The sequence below is a fragment of the Mustela erminea genome, chromosome 11, assembly GCF_009829155.1.
Source record: "Mustela erminea isolate mMusErm1 chromosome 11, mMusErm1.Pri, whole genome shotgun sequence".
Lineage (NCBI taxonomy): Eukaryota > Metazoa > Chordata > Mammalia > Carnivora > Mustelidae > Mustela > Mustela erminea.
Window position 1 is genome coordinate 81789205 of NC_045624.1, and position 18507 is coordinate 81807711.

Below are 18507 nucleotides of genomic sequence, written 5' to 3' on the forward strand. Positions count from 1 at the left end.
GTTTAATTGGAAAGTCGGTCCAAAAAATAATCTCCTTTGGAAAACCAGCATGGAATAAAATTTAATCACTTTACTAAATATGAACTACTTTAGTCTCCCTTCAAAAGATAGATTTCAAAGGGGGAAGCATTTTCATTAATTAATCTCTTTAAATAATATGTGAACATCATAAGAGCCAATTTAGGTAGGAAAAGCATTATGAATTTTAAGCTTTGTGGATAGTAGATTCAAGTCAAAGGGTTTCACATTAACATCATTTTTTATATATCTATAATATATAAATAATGACATAAAGATAGAATGCATGATCTAGCAAGCATCTACTGTATTTGTTTTCTTTAGGATAAAAGATCGCTGAGCATAAAATGACCACATGATACAGAGAGTTGCATTTTGAGAGAATTTTCCTTCTTATGCATCACTAATGTTATATTTTGTAATGACCAGAAGTAGTACTTACTAGTAACACCATGTGCTGGTGTAAAGATACGGCCTTTATCCTGTATTTTAAAGCAGTTTGAGAGTAAACCAAATTAGGATGGCACAATCATTACTTAATTCAGTTTTATTCTTGAGACATTATCTACCACCTTCTATCTGCCTATCAAATAGCAATGCAATGGTTCTTGGATATTTTATGAGCCTACTTCACATTTGCAACATCACACACACTTTCATTATATCCTATGAATCTTCCATTATTCTGTGAGACTGGGTCAGAGCTTTCGCAGAGCCTATCCAAACAGCCTACGAATCCTTGCTACATCAATTCCTAACCCTGGTACCTCTCTTCTGTCTATTCTCTTTATTCTCTGTCTTCTGTTCCTAAAAAAAGCAACACAAGTACATAATGACTTGAAATAATGAATAAAACATTTGTTTAAAAACTATAATTGGTTAATTTTGCTGCATATTCTTAGAATATTACTACATCTCATTTCTGGTTGATTTTATCAGATATCCCCATACATTGGTTCCAGCAGTTGAATACCCTTTAAGCCACTGATTTTGTCAGTCATCAAGCAGATAAACTTATCTTTGAATGACCAAGAATATCACAGGCATTCAAATTATTCCCAGAGCCTTTTGAAGCAAATTAGTCCCCAAACTTTTTTGTTTATGTATCTTTTCATAGCTTTCCTCTTCTCAGAGGAAAAGTTGCGGATTTTTCTTATCAATAAATTTCTTTGATCAATAACCTTCATCATTCTGTTTACTATCTTCGTTTTCTTTCTCCGTGTTTACTCTTTCTCCTGTTTTAAAATAGGATGCTTCTTTTCCTTAAAATCATTATCTCAGATCTGTGACTTTTCTCAACTTTTTCTTTTTCTCTCGTTTACTCTTCACAAAACTTCTCAGACTAGTAGGCTATATTTCCTGTTTTTCATGTCATTATTAAGCCTTTCTGATCTGACTTTCATTACCATCCATAAACTAATACTATTTCTCAGTGACCAAGATTCCTCAGTGATCAAACTGACTCCTCTAATCGGCATCCTTTCTCCTAGACTGATCTCTAATATGTTGGCCATGCCCTCTGTTTTTCAAAGCCTTTATTGACATCCATAACCTGAGACATTTTGCTATGCCTTCTTTCCTAATTTTTCACCACCTACTCTCTTTCTGGTCCTACTTGTTTCTCTCACTGATCCAGTCTATAAGTAGGTATTTATTTAATGAGAATAATGGCAAAAACAAAATTATTTCAGAACTTGTAAGCTACCTCTAAGATGTTGGTCTTTATCCTGTGTTAAAGGAGGAGCAACTGTAATGATCTTAAGCAGAAAATGGCACGGCAAGGCTTGTGTTTTTACCTGTGTGTTGCATTACCAATGATTTAAGGTGGGGAGGGAATGAGAGGCCTGTCGTGAGATCAGTTAGAGAGTGGATGTAATATTTCAAGTAAGAAAGAGGGTGGCAATAAAGACAGAAAAATAGGCATGAAGTATAGAATAGTATAGTTGATGTTAGTGGATTTAGCTATATAAAAGAAAATTTACAATGATACAGATATTTGTTTGTTGTTTGTTTTTTATTTTTGGCCTTTTCAGTCATATATTTGTCATGAACTGAGATGAGATGCAACAAAGAGGATCATGTTTGAATTAAGATTTTAAGCCTGAGCTTTGTTCTCTTGAGTTTGAGTTGCTGTTGAAAGATTCAAGTAGAAATGTCAAGTAGGCAGTTGAATATACAGTTGGCTATATTAATGTTTGAGCCATTGTTTTGTAAGAGTAACTGAAACCCAAGCAATGCATGGGTTTAGTCATGCAGAGAGGGAATAAAGTGAAAACAGAAGTGTGACTATGATTGAAACTTGAGGGTCTCTTAATTTAATGGCAAGACGGAGAAAAAGGGACCTTCGAACATGACCAAGAAGAAACAGCCAGGAAAGAAGAAGAACCCTCCAAGTAGGGAGAAAAAACAAAAATGTATTCATTCTCGGAATAAAAATAAGTCTTTTTAAAAAGATAGAAATGGATAACAATCTAAAATATCATTGAGAATCCAAGTAAAATGAAGTCTAAAAAATAAACAGAGCATATGTGATTCTTTAAGAAATGTGATTCTCAATTAGAGTAATGTGTAGGAACTGACTGTGTTCTTTAAATGATGATATAAAGTTTCCAGTTAAGAAGATTCAAGAAAGAGGGGGGATAATGGAAAGTATAAGTTGCCTAAGAAGATTGGATACAATGAGATCCAAAACATTGGTGAAATGACCTTAAAGTAAGAGAAAGCGTTCCTCTCATGTACTAGTGGATGTATTAGTGTATATTCATTTATGTGTTTGGAGTGAGAAATTAAAGATGTCTCATTTAAAGGCTTCACTTACTCTGCAGTCATATGATCAATTATTTGTTGATAATATGAACTAAGAACAAATTAGGTGATTGTCATGACTATAGTGACAATGGTTTGAAATTATTATCAGAAGAACCAGTTGATAGAGTATCCTTGAAAGTTTACTGAGCAGTATAAAGGGTCCATTTTGTGTTGGTGATCACAAATCTGTATTACGTTGAATTTACCTTGTAGAATCACTTTCTGCAAAATGCTTAGATGTTTGGACACAAGTATGGAGAATGTATAGACAGACATGCCCTTCCAGGCTGTGGTTTCAATGAAAAAAATCAGAGATTTAAGGAACTTAATATTTCTGCAAAAAAATTAGTGGAACTAAAGAGCACAGAATCTAAATGGGTTAACAAAGAAAGTCAGGAAGAGAGAAGGCTGATGAAATGGGTTCCTAGGAGATGAAATTGGAGAATTGTTGCTGCATGAATGAACTAGTGATTATTCAGGTAGACCACACTCTTTCTGGTGATAAGATCTAGACTCAAATTGTGTGAGAAATGATGCTGAACAATGGAGGAGTAGTTCAGTGGAGAGCAAGTGGTACCTAAACAATTTCATCGATTCCTGCAGTGCCGACTCTCACATTTGTAGTAAAATATGTGTATGTCTCTAAGTAATCACAACTGGCCTTACTAAATTTTATTATTTTTCCTCAATTATTTGTTTAGTTTAGTCATTTTGTAGATACTAATTTTTTTGGAAAGCAGACATAGTGAAGAGTCAGGAGACTGAACTTTTTTTTTTTCAGGTTTCATTTTTTTTTTCCTTTTTTTAAAAACTATTATTATTTTGTTATAAACATATGTATTTTTATCCCAGGAGTACAGGTCTGTGAATTGCCAGGTTTACACACTTCACAGCACTCACCATAGCACATACCTCCCCAATGTCCATAACCCCACCCCCCTCTCCCAACTCCCTTCCCCCCAGCAACCCTCAGTTTGTTTTGTGAGATTAAGAGTCACTTATGGTTTGAGGAGACTGAACTTTAATTTTACTTTTGTCATTATTTAGCTGCATGATGTTGGGCGAGTTATATTTCCCTCATCTATAGAGTTAATTCATTGAAGAGGATCATTTTATAAGACCTTTCCAGATGAGAGGACTGTGATTCTTTTAAAACTCTATGATTCCCTAAAATCTCAGGGATATCCTGCCACCATATCAAACTCAGTGTAACAAAAATGAACTAGTTTTATTTTCTTTAGGAGTCGAAACTTCAGAAGTCTTTCTTTTCTTCATCTTCCTGAACTACATCTGATCTGTAATTGATTGCCAAGTCTGCTGATTTTTACTTTACAACTTCTCTTGCATCTTTACTGCTGTTACCATGATCCCTGAAATCCTGACATGTCAGATTATTATTACCTAATTCCTGGACTATTGCTAGTGAAAGCAAATCTATTTCTTCAATCCAGTGTCTGTTTTTAAAATGGCCATTCTCAAGGTGCCTCAGTGGCTCGGTTGTTTAGGTTCAGATCATGATTTCAGAGTCCTGGGATGGAGCCCCACAACAGTATCCCAGCTCAGCGAAAGATCTACTTCTCCCTCTGGCCAGCCCTCCCCTGCTTGTTTTCTCTCTCTCTCTCTCTCTCTCTCCAATAAATAAATAAATAAAATCTTAAAAATAAAATTAAAATTGCCATTCTTAATCTTCTTAAAACACCAAGGTAAGGCCCAATCTTCTTAAAGCAATGTTTTGATCCTTTCATTTCCATACTCAAAAATATTGAGCCTGAATTTCTTTCAGGAAAATTTTGAAAAACCTTAGCTTTATAATTAAGATCTTCTATCATCTAATGCAACCTACAAAAGTGAAACATTTTGTCTTTAAATTTTAGTAGTAGCTTTTGCTAACTTTGTTTAAGAAGAGGGTAAATATACCAACAAAATATTCCTTCTCCATTAGGCTACACTGATCATCATATTTCAAATTGAATCACTGCCTCCAATCCTGGGTTTCTCAAGTTCCATTTTCTGCTTAAAATTTTTCCCTAAACACTGAGCACCATCTAGCATATTCTATATTTTCTGTACTTATCCTTTGTATGTTTATACTCTCTATCATTATATTATAAATTACTCGAAGATAAAGATTTTTGTCTGTCTTATTTACTGTATTCCTAATGTTTTGTTAGTACCTGGCATATAGTAAATACTCAATAAATTTTTGTTAAATGAATGAAAGAGTAAAAACATTTTTATCTAAATTATGAATTCAACTTTGTTGAATCTATCATAATGCTTATATAACAAAATTAACTGGTAATATAAATTTTATATTTTATGTTATATATGTATTATATTATATATATAAATGTCTTGATTATTTTGGAAATATTACAATCCTTGTATAGATTATTTCTCTGTGGACAATTTTCTTTTGGCTAATTTTCAATGTATCTAGTTTGATTTACAATGATCCTTGATTCCCAGGTGGATTTTGCTGGTATTATTTGTTTGTTTGTTTGTTTTCTGATATTGATTTTAGAAGAACTTTTTGGATCAGCTTTATGTAGATGGTAGTAGGATGAGAACTTTGGCCTGCTGAAGTCTGCTTATCATTTCCAGATGTTTTCTTCATAGAGGCCAAGAAAGTCTTAATAAAGTAAATTGAAGAGACATAAGGAAACAAATGGAAAGCATATTATTTTTGAGGATGCTTTGTTTTACTAAAAAACAAATTGGTTAACTAAATATAAAGTTATTTACTGTTGCTGTATTTCTGTTTTTTCTATAATAAAGGACCAAGTTTTTATGATTGACTCTAAGTGTGAATCTGGAAAAGGACGCTGCTCCTTCAACCCCAATGTGAACACAGTGTCTGTTATGATCAGTAAGTGGAAAATAAAATAGGGAGGGGGAAATACCAAATGAAAGGGAAACTAAAATAAATGCATGACATGGTATGCCCATCGAGATAGTCATATGAAGAATGAGGTAACAGCAAGTTGTGAGCTGAGAAATTATAGTTTATCAGTTGCAAGAACTTGTGATGAAGTGATAAACATGTATTTTTTTCATTCACTATGATGATGCTGTCACTTCTAGAGCAAGTCAACCATTTACCAAACAGTGTGTGTTCATATACTCATAGTGGTACGGATGCCTGAGTGGTTCAGTTGATTGGGCGGCTGCCTTCAGCTCAGGTTGTGATCCTAGGGTCCTGGGATCGAGGCCCACATTGGGCTCCCTGCTTGTTGGAGGGCCTGCTTCTCCCTCTCCCTCTGCCTGTTCCCTCTGCTTGTGCTCTCCTTCTCTCTCTCTGTTAAATAAATAAATAAAAATCTTAAAAAAGAATGATATATATTATAAAGTAATTTTCAATGTTTTCTGTAGTTCTTTTCTAGTATTAAGTATACCCATTTTTCTCATATTTTAGTAATATTTTACAAATGATTAAAGTTACAAATGATATTTCTTTCAAATGAAAGAATAACAAAATGCATATGGATATCCTTGGGAGCAAAAATTAGAAAGCTTTGAAATTACAAGATACTCAGCTATGTCTGATGCAGAAACTTTTCAGATAAGCTTCTGAATATTATTTAATAAAAGCAGTGTCTTGGAAAGTCTTTCCATTAGGAAGAAAGCTGTATTCATCTATCGAAATGGGATGATTTATATGTAATACTAGCTAAATATAGAGTTTTCATTTATTTCAAATTAAATTCTATGAAAATAAACTTTAAAAATCTGTGAATACTAATAGTCATCAAATATCATTTAGAACAAAAAAGATTTAAAACAAAACATTTAAAATTTTCCTATTAAACTGATAAATCATTTAATATTTTAGTGCTTAAAGAATTGCGTTTGTTTACCAAATTAATTTAGTTATTGACCTTCATTTTTCAAGGATTTGAGACTTCAATTTTTATTCTTACACTCTTTTTTTAAAAAAGATTTATGTTTATTTATTTATTTATTTATTTATTAGAGAGGAGGAGAAAGAGAACGAGCAGAGGAGTAGAAGGGAAGGAACAAGCAGACTTCGTGCTGACCACAGAGGCCATTTTGGGGCTTGATCTCACCACCCTGAGATCATGACCTGAGCCAAAATCAAGAGTCAGACATTGGACCGACTGTGCCACTGAGGCGCCCTTATCCTTTAATATTTTGATTAACATTAGGATAAGTGATTTGCTTACCCTCAAAACTGAAAACAGAAAGGAGGAATAAGTTTAGTAGCTTATATTTGTCATTTTATTTGTTCTACTGATTATCCCCCTGAACTTATCTCCAATATTGTCTCCAATATTGCATAATGAATTTCTGTGTCATCTCACGTTGCCATATGGGTTTGATCATTTCTGTTCTAGTGCAAGGCACTAAATAACACAGATCATTTAAAGTATTTCTGTATATTAAAGGATCAAGAAACATCAAGAACTGAAGAATTTCAAATTTCATAATATAGTTGTGGTACGTAAATCAGTGTTCAACTTTAGAGGGTCTTTTTTGTTGTTTTTCTTTTTTCATGTCTTTGTAACACAGCAAGAAGTTAGATGATATCTCTTAAAAGAAGCTATCAAGAGCCTCAGGAGGTTTTTCAGTGGAAGTAAAATTGGAAAGCAAAGGATTTTTGAATTAAAAGTTAAAAGGCACAGTTTATCTTTGCATAAACCAGCACAGACATTCAGAAAAATACATCCCTACTCAAAATTTTTTTTAAAGTGATATTAATTATTTAATTATTTCTTGTACAAGATAAAGCAGAAGCTTTATTATTCCTAACTTGCTATTAAAATTAATAAAAGGGGCACCTGGGTGGCTCAGTTGGTTAAGTATCTGCCTTTGGCTCACGTCAAGATCCCAGGGTCCTGGGATCTAGCCAGAGTTGGACTCCCTGCTAAGTGGGGAGTCTGCTTTTCCCTCCCCGTGCTCTCACGCTCTCGCTCAGTCTTTCTCTCTCTCTCTCCCTAACAAATAAGTAAAATCTTTAAAAAATTAAAAATATAAAATTAGTAAGAATTTAAGACAGGATATGAATCCAACAAGGCTAGTAGGCTTTTAACATAAATAATGAGGTGCAGTAGGATTAGTGCAGTAGGATTAGAATCAGCCCTCTCTGCCACACACCATCCTCCGAGTGTCCTTTTTCCTTTTCTTCCTGGAAACAGATAGGATAATATCTGTGCTAATCGGTCTATTGAAAAGCAGGAATTTATAACCCACCATTTTGGGGGTAATCGATATAGTAAAAATGAAAAATAGTTCATTACAAAGTTATCTTAATTTGACAGCTGTTCTGTCTATAGAATACTTGAGCTGATGCTTCACAAATATTCACAAAATGAAGCTAAATTGCTCCAAATGCTTTCATGAACATTTGTTGTTTTCCTATAATCTGTTTCCATGGGTTTCAGACCCCCCACTAGGGAAGCAGAACTGGGCAACACAATGGCTGATACCCACTTGCTAACCGGTAGGGGTCCAGTGCATGACCTGGTGAGCACATATTAAAAACGTTTCATTCTCCATTCTATCCTGGGTTAATTGGTACCGCTTATTACTAGGCAGTGAGTTTGGAGTGCTTCAAAATGTTGCAGTCCTGCCAAAATGACCATGATCTGAAGATAGCCAGGGGAGTAATTGTAGAACATCAGTCAGAGGAAAAAAGCTGCACAGTGGTTCAGTGGGTCATACCTGATACATTTTATTCTTTTTTAAATAGACATTTAATTACTTTTTTTATTCTGGGGTTACACATAGCAATTCACTGCTTACTGTCCTTACTAGGGTAGGAATTAATATGGACCTTAACAAATAAGCTCAATATCTAATGTTATGCAAACACAGATTAAACTATCTGATTTTGCCATTAATGATGATAATTTAATTTTAAAATGTATTTTCTTTTTTATCTCTGCATTTTGTTTTTTAAGGCTTAATGTGTCAAACTACATGTGGCTTATTAATACAATATTATACTTTTAGCATAATGTTAGTAATAATATTGTGTATTATAATTGAAAAATTACCTTATAGAAAACTTCTAGCACTAAATATTACAACATATACTTTTAAGGATAAAATAACCTTATCATTAATAATATTTTGACAATAAAAACTAGTATTTTCAACCTATGTAGTGAAATCATGGAATTTTTAACACATGGTGAAGAATTTTGAGATCATAAGCCAATTCCCATATTTTAAAGATGAGAAGGTAGAGATTCAGGGTACTAAATGACTTAGTCCTAATTCCCAGTTGACTAATTCCTGCCAAAATTAGAAACTGAGTGTTCTCTTATAGTATTTTTGACTTATTAAAGGAAAGTAATAATTAGGCCATTTTATTAACTTCATGTATATTATTATTTCTGTCATTTTTGATACACACTGTATAAACTTGGGTTTTTAGTATAATTAAGTATAGTCAGAGGAATTTTTATTTCTATGTAGAATAAAATTGTTTTGGTAATCATACAGGCAATAATGAGACCAGATTAAATTTAATCCAATTTTTTTATTTAATGGACAATGGAAACCAACAATTATAAACACTCTGTAATGTGTGTGGTTACCTAATAAATGAGTTTTCCTTGATTTTTAAAATAGCCTTAAAAATATTTAAAATTGTGTTGACATTTTCTTACTTTTTCTTAGACGAGGAGCTTTTCTCTGGAATGTATATAGATTTCATGGGCACAGATGCTGCTATTTTTCGAAGTTTAACCAAGAGGAATGCAGTCAGAACTGATCAGCACAATTCCAAATGGCTAAGTGGTAAGAAACATTTTCTGCATTTTGAGAATCATGCTTTAAACTGATTTAGTTCTATAATGAAGAAAGGTTAAAATGTTTGAAAAAATCACTTGTGATGTAACAATTCTGTACTCTATGACTTTAAATATTTAGGAAAAATAAATATTTGAAGTAGTCCATAGTCCATATTCTCTTTATTAACTGTCATATAATTATCATAAATTAATAAATAAAAGGACAATGATATTTACTAAACAGGCTCATATGCAAGAATCTTCTCCAGTTGTCTACTTGTAGTATATAACAATTAAATATGCTATTTATTCATTTAGTCTGCTTGAATATTTTAATAATGTCAAGCCTGAAGATTTTCCTAAATTTATGACAGTTAGATATAATGACTAGGGTGTTTTCAGGAACTCCTCATATTTGTTTTATACTTAGATTCTTAAATGATAAAACTGGTATATATAATTTTTAATAATTGATTTAGTACTTAACAGAAATCATATGTATGATAACCTTGTGATTATCACTAGTCATTTATTTCTAATTTGGGGTAGAGTCACATGACATTCACATCATGAAAGATGCTTATTTGACTTTAATGTATAATTTCAATCGGTTGCTGCTGCTTAGAAGAAGAAACCACTATGATCTTTGTCATTTCACCCTGGGGATGATTTCTAGCTGACCCTAAATTTGACAATTCATTTAACATTGCACAGCAAAGCATGAATCACCACAGTTCAGCATCTTATTTCACTGATAGGCAGGCACAAGAAAGCAGCGATTGTCCATTTACTTCTTCAATTTATGACTCCAGTACATCTGGAAATAGAGTATTCTAAAACTCGTTTTGTTCTTGAAATAAAAAATCCCTCTATGTCTTCAGATGACTGCATTTTTTTCCTTGAAAAATTTCCCCTTCATTTCATATGCCGTCTTAAGAAAAAAACGTTTTTGAGATCTTGGACTCCCGACTCTACATTCTGCTTCAGTGAATTTGAGATTGTATGCACTAGATTGAAAACTATACTTCGAAAAACAAACTTTTTTTTTCCCCTATAAAATGACCATTCAATTCCATGGGATATAGCTGGTAGAAAAGCATTTTGATTTGTTAGAACTCATCCCTGCACAAAGGATTTTTGCATTTACTGAACTTCTAGAATGTATTGCAGACAGGGAAAAAATAGTTTAAGCTATTATGTTATAGATATATTTTGTAGCACTTGACATTCCAAATACAGTATGTTATGTGAATGCAATTATTGCTGTTAGATTCTGCTTATGAACATGGAATTATTCTTCTATACCAAAGATGAAGAAGCCATATGCCTGTAATCTACTTGGATGAACCATAGATGGATTTCCATCAGGAGTATATATCTAGTCTTTGTATTTTTTTCCTCAGAACCTATGTTTGTGGATGCACATGTGATCCCAGATGGCACAGATCCAAATGATGCTAAGGTGTACTTCTTCTTCAAAGAGAAACTGACTGACAATAGCAGAAGCACAAAACAGATTCATTCCATGATTGCTAGAATATGTCCTGTAAGTGTTAATCTTGTCCTAATTTGAGGAAAGACACAAATTCACATCATATAAATACGTTTTCTTTTGCCGATAGTTTATTTTCCGACTTTTATTTGTGGTTACAAATTAATGAAATATTAAGGGAGACATTTTAATTTACTGTTTATTCACATCAGTCATATGAGATAAAAAAGCTTAATTCAAGGAAATACTGTTGTCATGGTTTTACACAAATAAATGGTTTTTGTTTAATTTTTTTTGCATTTAATGCATTTGTATTGAAAACAAATAGCTAAATTGTATGTTACAGAAAGAATAATTCTTGTGAACAAAATATAGCAAAACCTCAATAAAGACAATTATTGAGGAACTTTTCATTTTCTAATGAAAAGAAATGCATTACTAAAATATAGTCCTAATTAAAAACAGTAAAAAAAAATAGTCTTCTGGTATAAATAGCAAGTATACATAGCAACTCAAAAAAACTCATGATGCCCTCTCAAACAGGAATTTTATAGGGTTGCCCTGACTTATTTATGATTAACATACTTCGTGCAAAAGTATTTCTTAAAGTGTTCAGTGTTTTAAATAGTTTATTTTTAAATATTATAATATTCCATTAATTGTGGAGCTCATCTGCTTTTAAGTCATTTGGAACAAGACAGTAGAGCCTGCAGAAGGAGTGAAAGGCTTCTGGGCATACAGAAAAAAAAATCAGGAGAGACTATTTATGAATGACCCAAATGCCAATTTTCCCCTCCCTGGCTGGAGAAATATATCTAAGTGAAGCATCTGATTGGAAATACTGAGGATTAAACAATAACACAGAGAAATGAAGGAGAGAAAATAGAGCTATTGGAGACCACTTGGTATAAGTATAGCCCACATTCCTGACTACAGTATACTCTGCAAGCTTCATAGTATACAAAAATTTATGTTCACTTTGAAGACAATGAGTTATTAGGACAAATTAGATTATGTGTTCTCCATACATTTTACAGATATTTTCTCCATGCACTGTTGAAGTTAGAAAGCTTTAGGGCATATGTAAATTGAAACATTTACAGTTGATACCATACTATAGAAAATTAATAGTATAGCTATGGCTATTTTATAAAAATACTGTAGATCTTAAATATTCATCTTCACTGGTATGCACATGTAGTTAGCATTTCTACCCTTCAGATTATAACAAACCCTCAAGTAATCCAAGTCCAAGCTGAACTTTTAATGCACTTGAATATTTATTTAAGCTATCTGAAGTGTGTTTTCAAAATGGTTTCAGAATGACACTGGGGGACTGCGTAGCCTTGTCAACAAGTGGACGACCTTCTTAAAAGCGAGGCTGGTGTGCTCTGTAACCGATGAAGACGGCCCAGAAACACACTTTGATGAATTAGGTACATGGATGTGAGATTGAGAAATGTTTTTTGAAAAAGAGTTTGTAAAGTTTATTTTAATAACCTCTCAGAAGAGGGTGTATTTTCCATGAATGCTTTTAGCATAAATAATCTGCCAATTTGAATGAATGATCCAGACACTGTTCATAAATTTCCTTAAGTGTTTTTTAAATATGTTTTGTCTCTGAGTGCACTACTGAGACATTTAGTTCATTGAATTCACCATGATGTATAAAGAAGTGTGTGTGTGTGTGTGAGAGAGAGAATGAAAGATGTAATTGCATAATTTACATATGAATAATATATTTTTGCATATCTGAAAGACTATGCATTTCATATATATTTAAATTTTAATATTCTGATTTGAAATCAGTTGGCATGAGAATGGAGCTATATATTTTAATAGTTACTGAGCACAATCAAGGTTGGTTGGGACCCTGTCAGAGTAGAAATGATAGACGTGTTCTCTAGTCTTAGTCCTCCTTGGTGACCCTGGAATTAAGTATTCTCAGCATGTGTGACTTGAAGAGGGTGACACTTTCCAGGTCAAATAAGACTAACAATCTTATTCCTTTCTACCAAGGAACAGTTCACTTTTTAATCAGAATAACTTGATATACATCATAGTGTCATGTTTAGTAAGTGCCATTTAGAAATAACTTTTATTTTGCTTTAATCCATTAAAATGTAAAATGCTGGCTATTCTCAGATTTTGAGGCAGGTGATGAGGTAAGCAATAAAAATGCATTACAATATAGAAAAATCTGGTTCTAGCAGTTGTAGAAACCGGAACAGGTAGCTGAATTCTTCAAAAGCCAGCCAGTGTATTGATCATAGAAACAAAAGTCTTTGTATCAGCTTTTTTTTTTTTTTTTAAGATTTTATTTATTTATTTGACAGAGAAAGATCACAAGTAGGCAGAGAGGCAGAGAGAAGAAGGCTCCCCACTGAGCAAAGAGCCCAATGCGGGGCTCTATCCCAGGACCCTGAGATCATGACCTAAGTAGAAGGCAGTGGCTTAACCCTCTGAGACACCCAGGCACCCCTGCATCAGCTTTTCTAGAAGAAAGTTCCAAGTGTGACTTTTGTGTTATAACCTACTCATACATTATATTCCCCAAATTCTTTGCAAGTATGTTTATGTTTTAATGACTTAGGGTATTTCAGTTTTACCTGGTTTTTTTTAGGGAAAGCCAGACAGGTTAGCCTTTTGTTCACATATGGAAAGGCTTCTCTTTATTAATTTATTGCTTAAGAAGTCCTAAGTTCATTGTGAATTTGAAATAAACACATCTTTCTTTGTATTTCCCAGCAAGAATTTTAATTTGCAAAAGTGTCACTAAATTCAGATTTTTCTTTTAACTGTAACAGTTGATTGTTAACTAAGGGTTCCCACAAGAAATCTACTTCCAGGTTCTCATAGTGTTACTGAACCAAACTACCTATAAGTTTGGCTTTGCCTTAATATACTTTAAACTTTTTGTCATTAGGGGAATTATTGATTAAATTAAACTACCACTAGCTCTTTTGACCATAAACCAAAAAAAAAAAAAAAAAAAAGTCGTATTTTATATAAAGAAAAAAAGTTATGTTGAAAGAGTTTTAAGATTTTTCTTCACATTCTAGCTTCTAACCTTAGGTCAAAAAAAATTGTAATTTGTAATACTTTTTAAATTTAAAAAAGTGACATATTATCCTTAAAGGACATTTAGAAAATGCAGAAAAAAGGGGCATCTGGGTGGCTCAGTCAGGTAAATGTCCATCTTGTGATTTTGGCTCAGGTTGTGATGTCATGGGTCCTGATCTTATGGTTCCTGAGACGGAGTGCCCCTTGGGCTCCGTATTCTATGGGGAGTCTGCGTAAGATTCTCTTGTTCTCCTTCTGCCCCTCCCCCCACTTGCACTCTCTCTCTAAAATAAATAAATAAATCTTTAAAAGAGAGAGAGAGAAAATGCAGAAAAAAGAAGACAATATTTCTATATTTCTGCTAACCAGAGACACTCACTGGTGATCTTATTGTATTGTGGTGTATAGGTTTACAGTTTACATGGTTCCAGTCTATATTATATACCACTGTGCCTTGTCCATTTAATATTACTTCATTAGCATGGTTTCCATAAATTTGCAGTTTTTATAAACCACTTTGTGTTTGTATAATATTTTATTTAATTTACTCTATTATGTGCCTGTCATTGAGTTCGTTTAGTCATTTCCAGATTATAATGATGCTGCCGGAATACCTATCTCAATAATACTTTTCATAGTTGAAATTATTTTCTTAGGGTAAAATTTTAAAATACATTTAATATTTGGGAACTTTAAAAGAGTGATGTTTTCCTTTTATAGAGGATGTGTTTCTACTCGAAACTGATAATCCAAGGACTACACTAGTGTATGGCATTTTTACAACATCAAGGTAATTATTAAACAATTACAGCTAATGGATTAAACAATAAACTTTATTGAGTAATAGTAATTATTACAAAATATTCTTTTCAAATTTTAATTTTATATAACATTCAGGATGTAATTTACTACTTTTGCTTGATTACCAAAATATGTTTAAGCTGAACTAACACTTTCAAAATAGGTTTGAACAGTGTTTATGATGACTATATGCTATTTTTCTCAAAGAAAGGAAAACATGAATGATAATGCGGGAAGTACGTAAGCTATTTTGTTTTAAGGAAGTAAGTGGAAGACTAATGTTTCACCTAAAACTTTTGATATTTCTATTAAAATAAATTTTATTTCTGGAGCAATCTAAAATGATGACTGTTCAGAAACTAATAAAATACTGCACTAATTTTCATGTTCCATATGACGGACGGTATTTCATATATTTGGAGATAGGTTTAATGTTTTGTAACTTCTCTGGGATATCCAATCCCAATTGTCATATGTTTCCAGACAATTGCCATTTTCTCACCCTTTCCTAGAGATGCCTCTGTTTACTCATTTTACACTGGAATGTTACTCAGAATGCAACACAGTACTCCAGCTGTGACATGGCCAATGCAGAATACAATGGGTCCCTTTTATGAGACCATCAATTATAAAGCAGAAACTTAAAGATTTTAGCATTCTCTTCCAGTGGGGCAAGCACAGCATAATCGTAAACTGTAATGGGCCCTTCAAAGTAAAAGAAAATCACAGAAATATTGATTATAAATCATACTTACACTTGCCCTATGAAACTTGTAAAAAGTTGTCCTTCAGGATGGGCAGTTTAACTCCTGCTCTAACAGAGAAAGTAGTCTTGACTTAATTCACAAGGAATTGAACAAAGTGAAAAGAACCAAATTCTTTTTTTTTTTTTTTTAAGATTTTATTTATTTATTTGACAGACAGAGATCACAAGTAAGCAGAGAGGCAGGCAGAGAGAGGAGGAAGCAGGCTCCCCACGGAGCAGAGAGCCTGACATTGGGCTCGATCCCAGGACTCTGGGATCATGACTTGAGCTGAAGGCAGAGGCTTTAACCCGCTGAGCCACCCAGGTGCCCCAAGAACCAAATTCCTAAGAAGAAAATGTTGTTCCCAAAAAATATTTCTACAGTGTTTGTTTTTTCCTAGTAGCTTTTTGAAAAATTCAAAATTTCTGACCAGTGATGCTAATGATTATCTTGTTTTTTCCAATGGGCATCTAAGTTTTCCATTAAGCATCTGATTTAGGAGATATATATAAGTCACAATGTTTCAGCCAATCTGCCTTAGTAACAACAGAAATAGTCTTTAGTAAGGATCCAAACTAATTCTATAAGATTTTATTGACAAAGTTAATGTAATAAATCTCTTTCAGAATCTATCGTTTTCTTCTGTTACTAACAGGGAAAATACAGAGACTATGACAGCAGACTTTTCTAGCTACTCTTTAGGATACATGTAGGAGCATTCTCACATTAAAATAATCTTAAGGCAAAGAGATACCATTTTCCCTTAATGAGATTTATTTCTCTGAGTTAAATTATGATAGATTGTATTGATGGTGACTTAGAATTCAAACTCATATTTTTTAATAAATCTTCAGTTTATTTTTTCTTATTAAGATAACTAGTTAGAAATTTCTTTGACTTGTCCTATATTTTGGGAACATTGGTGACTCTTTTATAACTTATTACTGCCTACTACCTCCATGGATGAATTAAATGTTTTGATGTTTTATGTGTCAAAGGCTTATTTCAAAATAATAGAAGTTTTTTAGCTTTATAGTGTGTATTGTAGCTTTCAAGTTTTCTATAATGAATTTTATCAACTTTTATCATAAACTTTATCTGTTTTTTAAAATTGTATTTAAAAGTTAAAAAAATAAGAAAATAGATCTCTTTCTGTTTGTTTTTTTAGCTCGGTTTTTAAAGGATCAGCAGTGTGTGTGTATCATTTATCTGATATACAGACTGTGTTTAATGGGCCCTTTGCCCATAAAGAAGGGCCAAATCATCAGCTGATTTCCTATCAGGGTAGAATTCCATATCCTCGCCCTGGAACTGTAAGTATCCAGGAATGTTTCTTTGTTATTTTGGTTTTTAGAAAATATAATTTAATAAGATATGAATATCATGTTCATGTTTATTAAATACAGCCATAGACCAACTGATACACTCACTATAATTTTTCACGTCACTTGGGACTTTACAAATACAGCACCCTCTACAATTTTTTTCTACGTACTATTATTAATAAAATCTCTTTTAGACTTAAAAACAACTGGATATATGAAACAGGACAGAGATATTTCCTAATTTTATTCACATAAAAGCCATAGCTTGGAAAGTGTTAACATTTTGGTGTCAGCCTGAAAAAATTTGAATGGTAGTTGCTTTTAGCAGCTCTTCCTGATATTAATGAATCTTACCTATTTTAATAAAGGAATAACCATAAAAGAATTAATTTAGAGATAAAATATATGTGGATCTTTGAATTTTAAGGGATATATGAAAAATTATATGCTGTGTATTTCTCAAAGAAAGAAAATAGTATGTGTAAATAAACACAATGAAAGTGATGTTATAGTTCAATAAAATATTTATAAACTATAAAGTTCTGAGGTATACGGTATATTCGCAATATTAATAAGTACATTGAAAGCTAACGTTTCTAGCTGAAGTTATAGACGGTACACTCACAGATTGGAATTGAACTTTTCCTAGGACAACAATGATCATAGTCCTACTATTTGTTTTACATTTGGCCCCTTGTAATGCTTTATTGAATTCTAGAATATTGATTAGTTTTTATCTCTATAAAATGTCATAGTGTACACTGAAAAGAGACAATCAAGAGGAGTATAATTTTTTTGTATTTTTGCATTTCATAGAATATGGTTATATTTATAAACTGGAGTGGATATGAGTAAAAAAGAATGTTTTCATGGAAAATAATTAAAAGATAATTGTTAAAATATTATTTTCCTAAAATCTTTCTCCTTTTTACTTGAATATGAAATTCCCTCCACCAAAATTCTTTCAGATATTCATCCCACATAATTTTTACCGATGTTGATTCACTTTATTTTATGTGTTATTATTAGAGTTTATTTGCAGTGTATTATTCAGTCCCTTATTTTTTTCATCGTCTTAAATTATACTGCTGTCACATTTCTTTTAAAAAATAGGAAAAATAGTTTGCTAAGCCTTTAAACCTAATTTATTCAAAAATAAAAGAGGTCACATTTGGTTCCCTGGCTAAGAAGCTCAAAGATTAATCATTGATAGATCTTTTACAGGAACAATTAACTTTTAATTAACTGGAAAGATTATCATCCTTGCTCTTTAGCTGTGAAAGAATTAAATTTTAAAACGCTGCACTTAATCATGGCTGGGGACAAAGTCCTATTATACAATTCACGGTCTCCTTCTACATTATCTCTTTTCAATGCTCATAGCTCAAGAGAAAGTGAAAAAATAATTATTTGGTGTAACACAAGGAAGATATCAATAGATATACTGATCTTAGGGTACCTCAAGTTGCGATGTGTTGAATAAGAAGCAGAGATTA

General features: G+C 32.5%; 1 protein-coding gene across 1 annotated transcript in view; it reads left to right on the plus strand.

Annotated features, from left to right (window-relative positions):
* SEMA3C (semaphorin 3C) overlaps positions 1-18507 on the plus strand; it is a 174183-nt gene that overhangs the window by 97349 nt on the left and 58327 nt on the right. Inside the window, exons 6-11 of the mRNA XM_032304123.1 lie at positions 5605-5695; positions 9472-9591; positions 10988-11130; positions 12398-12512; positions 14860-14929; positions 16855-16999. Of these exons, the coding sequence (XP_032160014.1) occupies positions 5605-5695; positions 9472-9591; positions 10988-11130; positions 12398-12512; positions 14860-14929; positions 16855-16999 (684 nt within the window). The remainder of the gene's footprint in view (positions 1-5604; positions 5696-9471; positions 9592-10987; positions 11131-12397; positions 12513-14859; positions 14930-16854; positions 17000-18507) is intronic.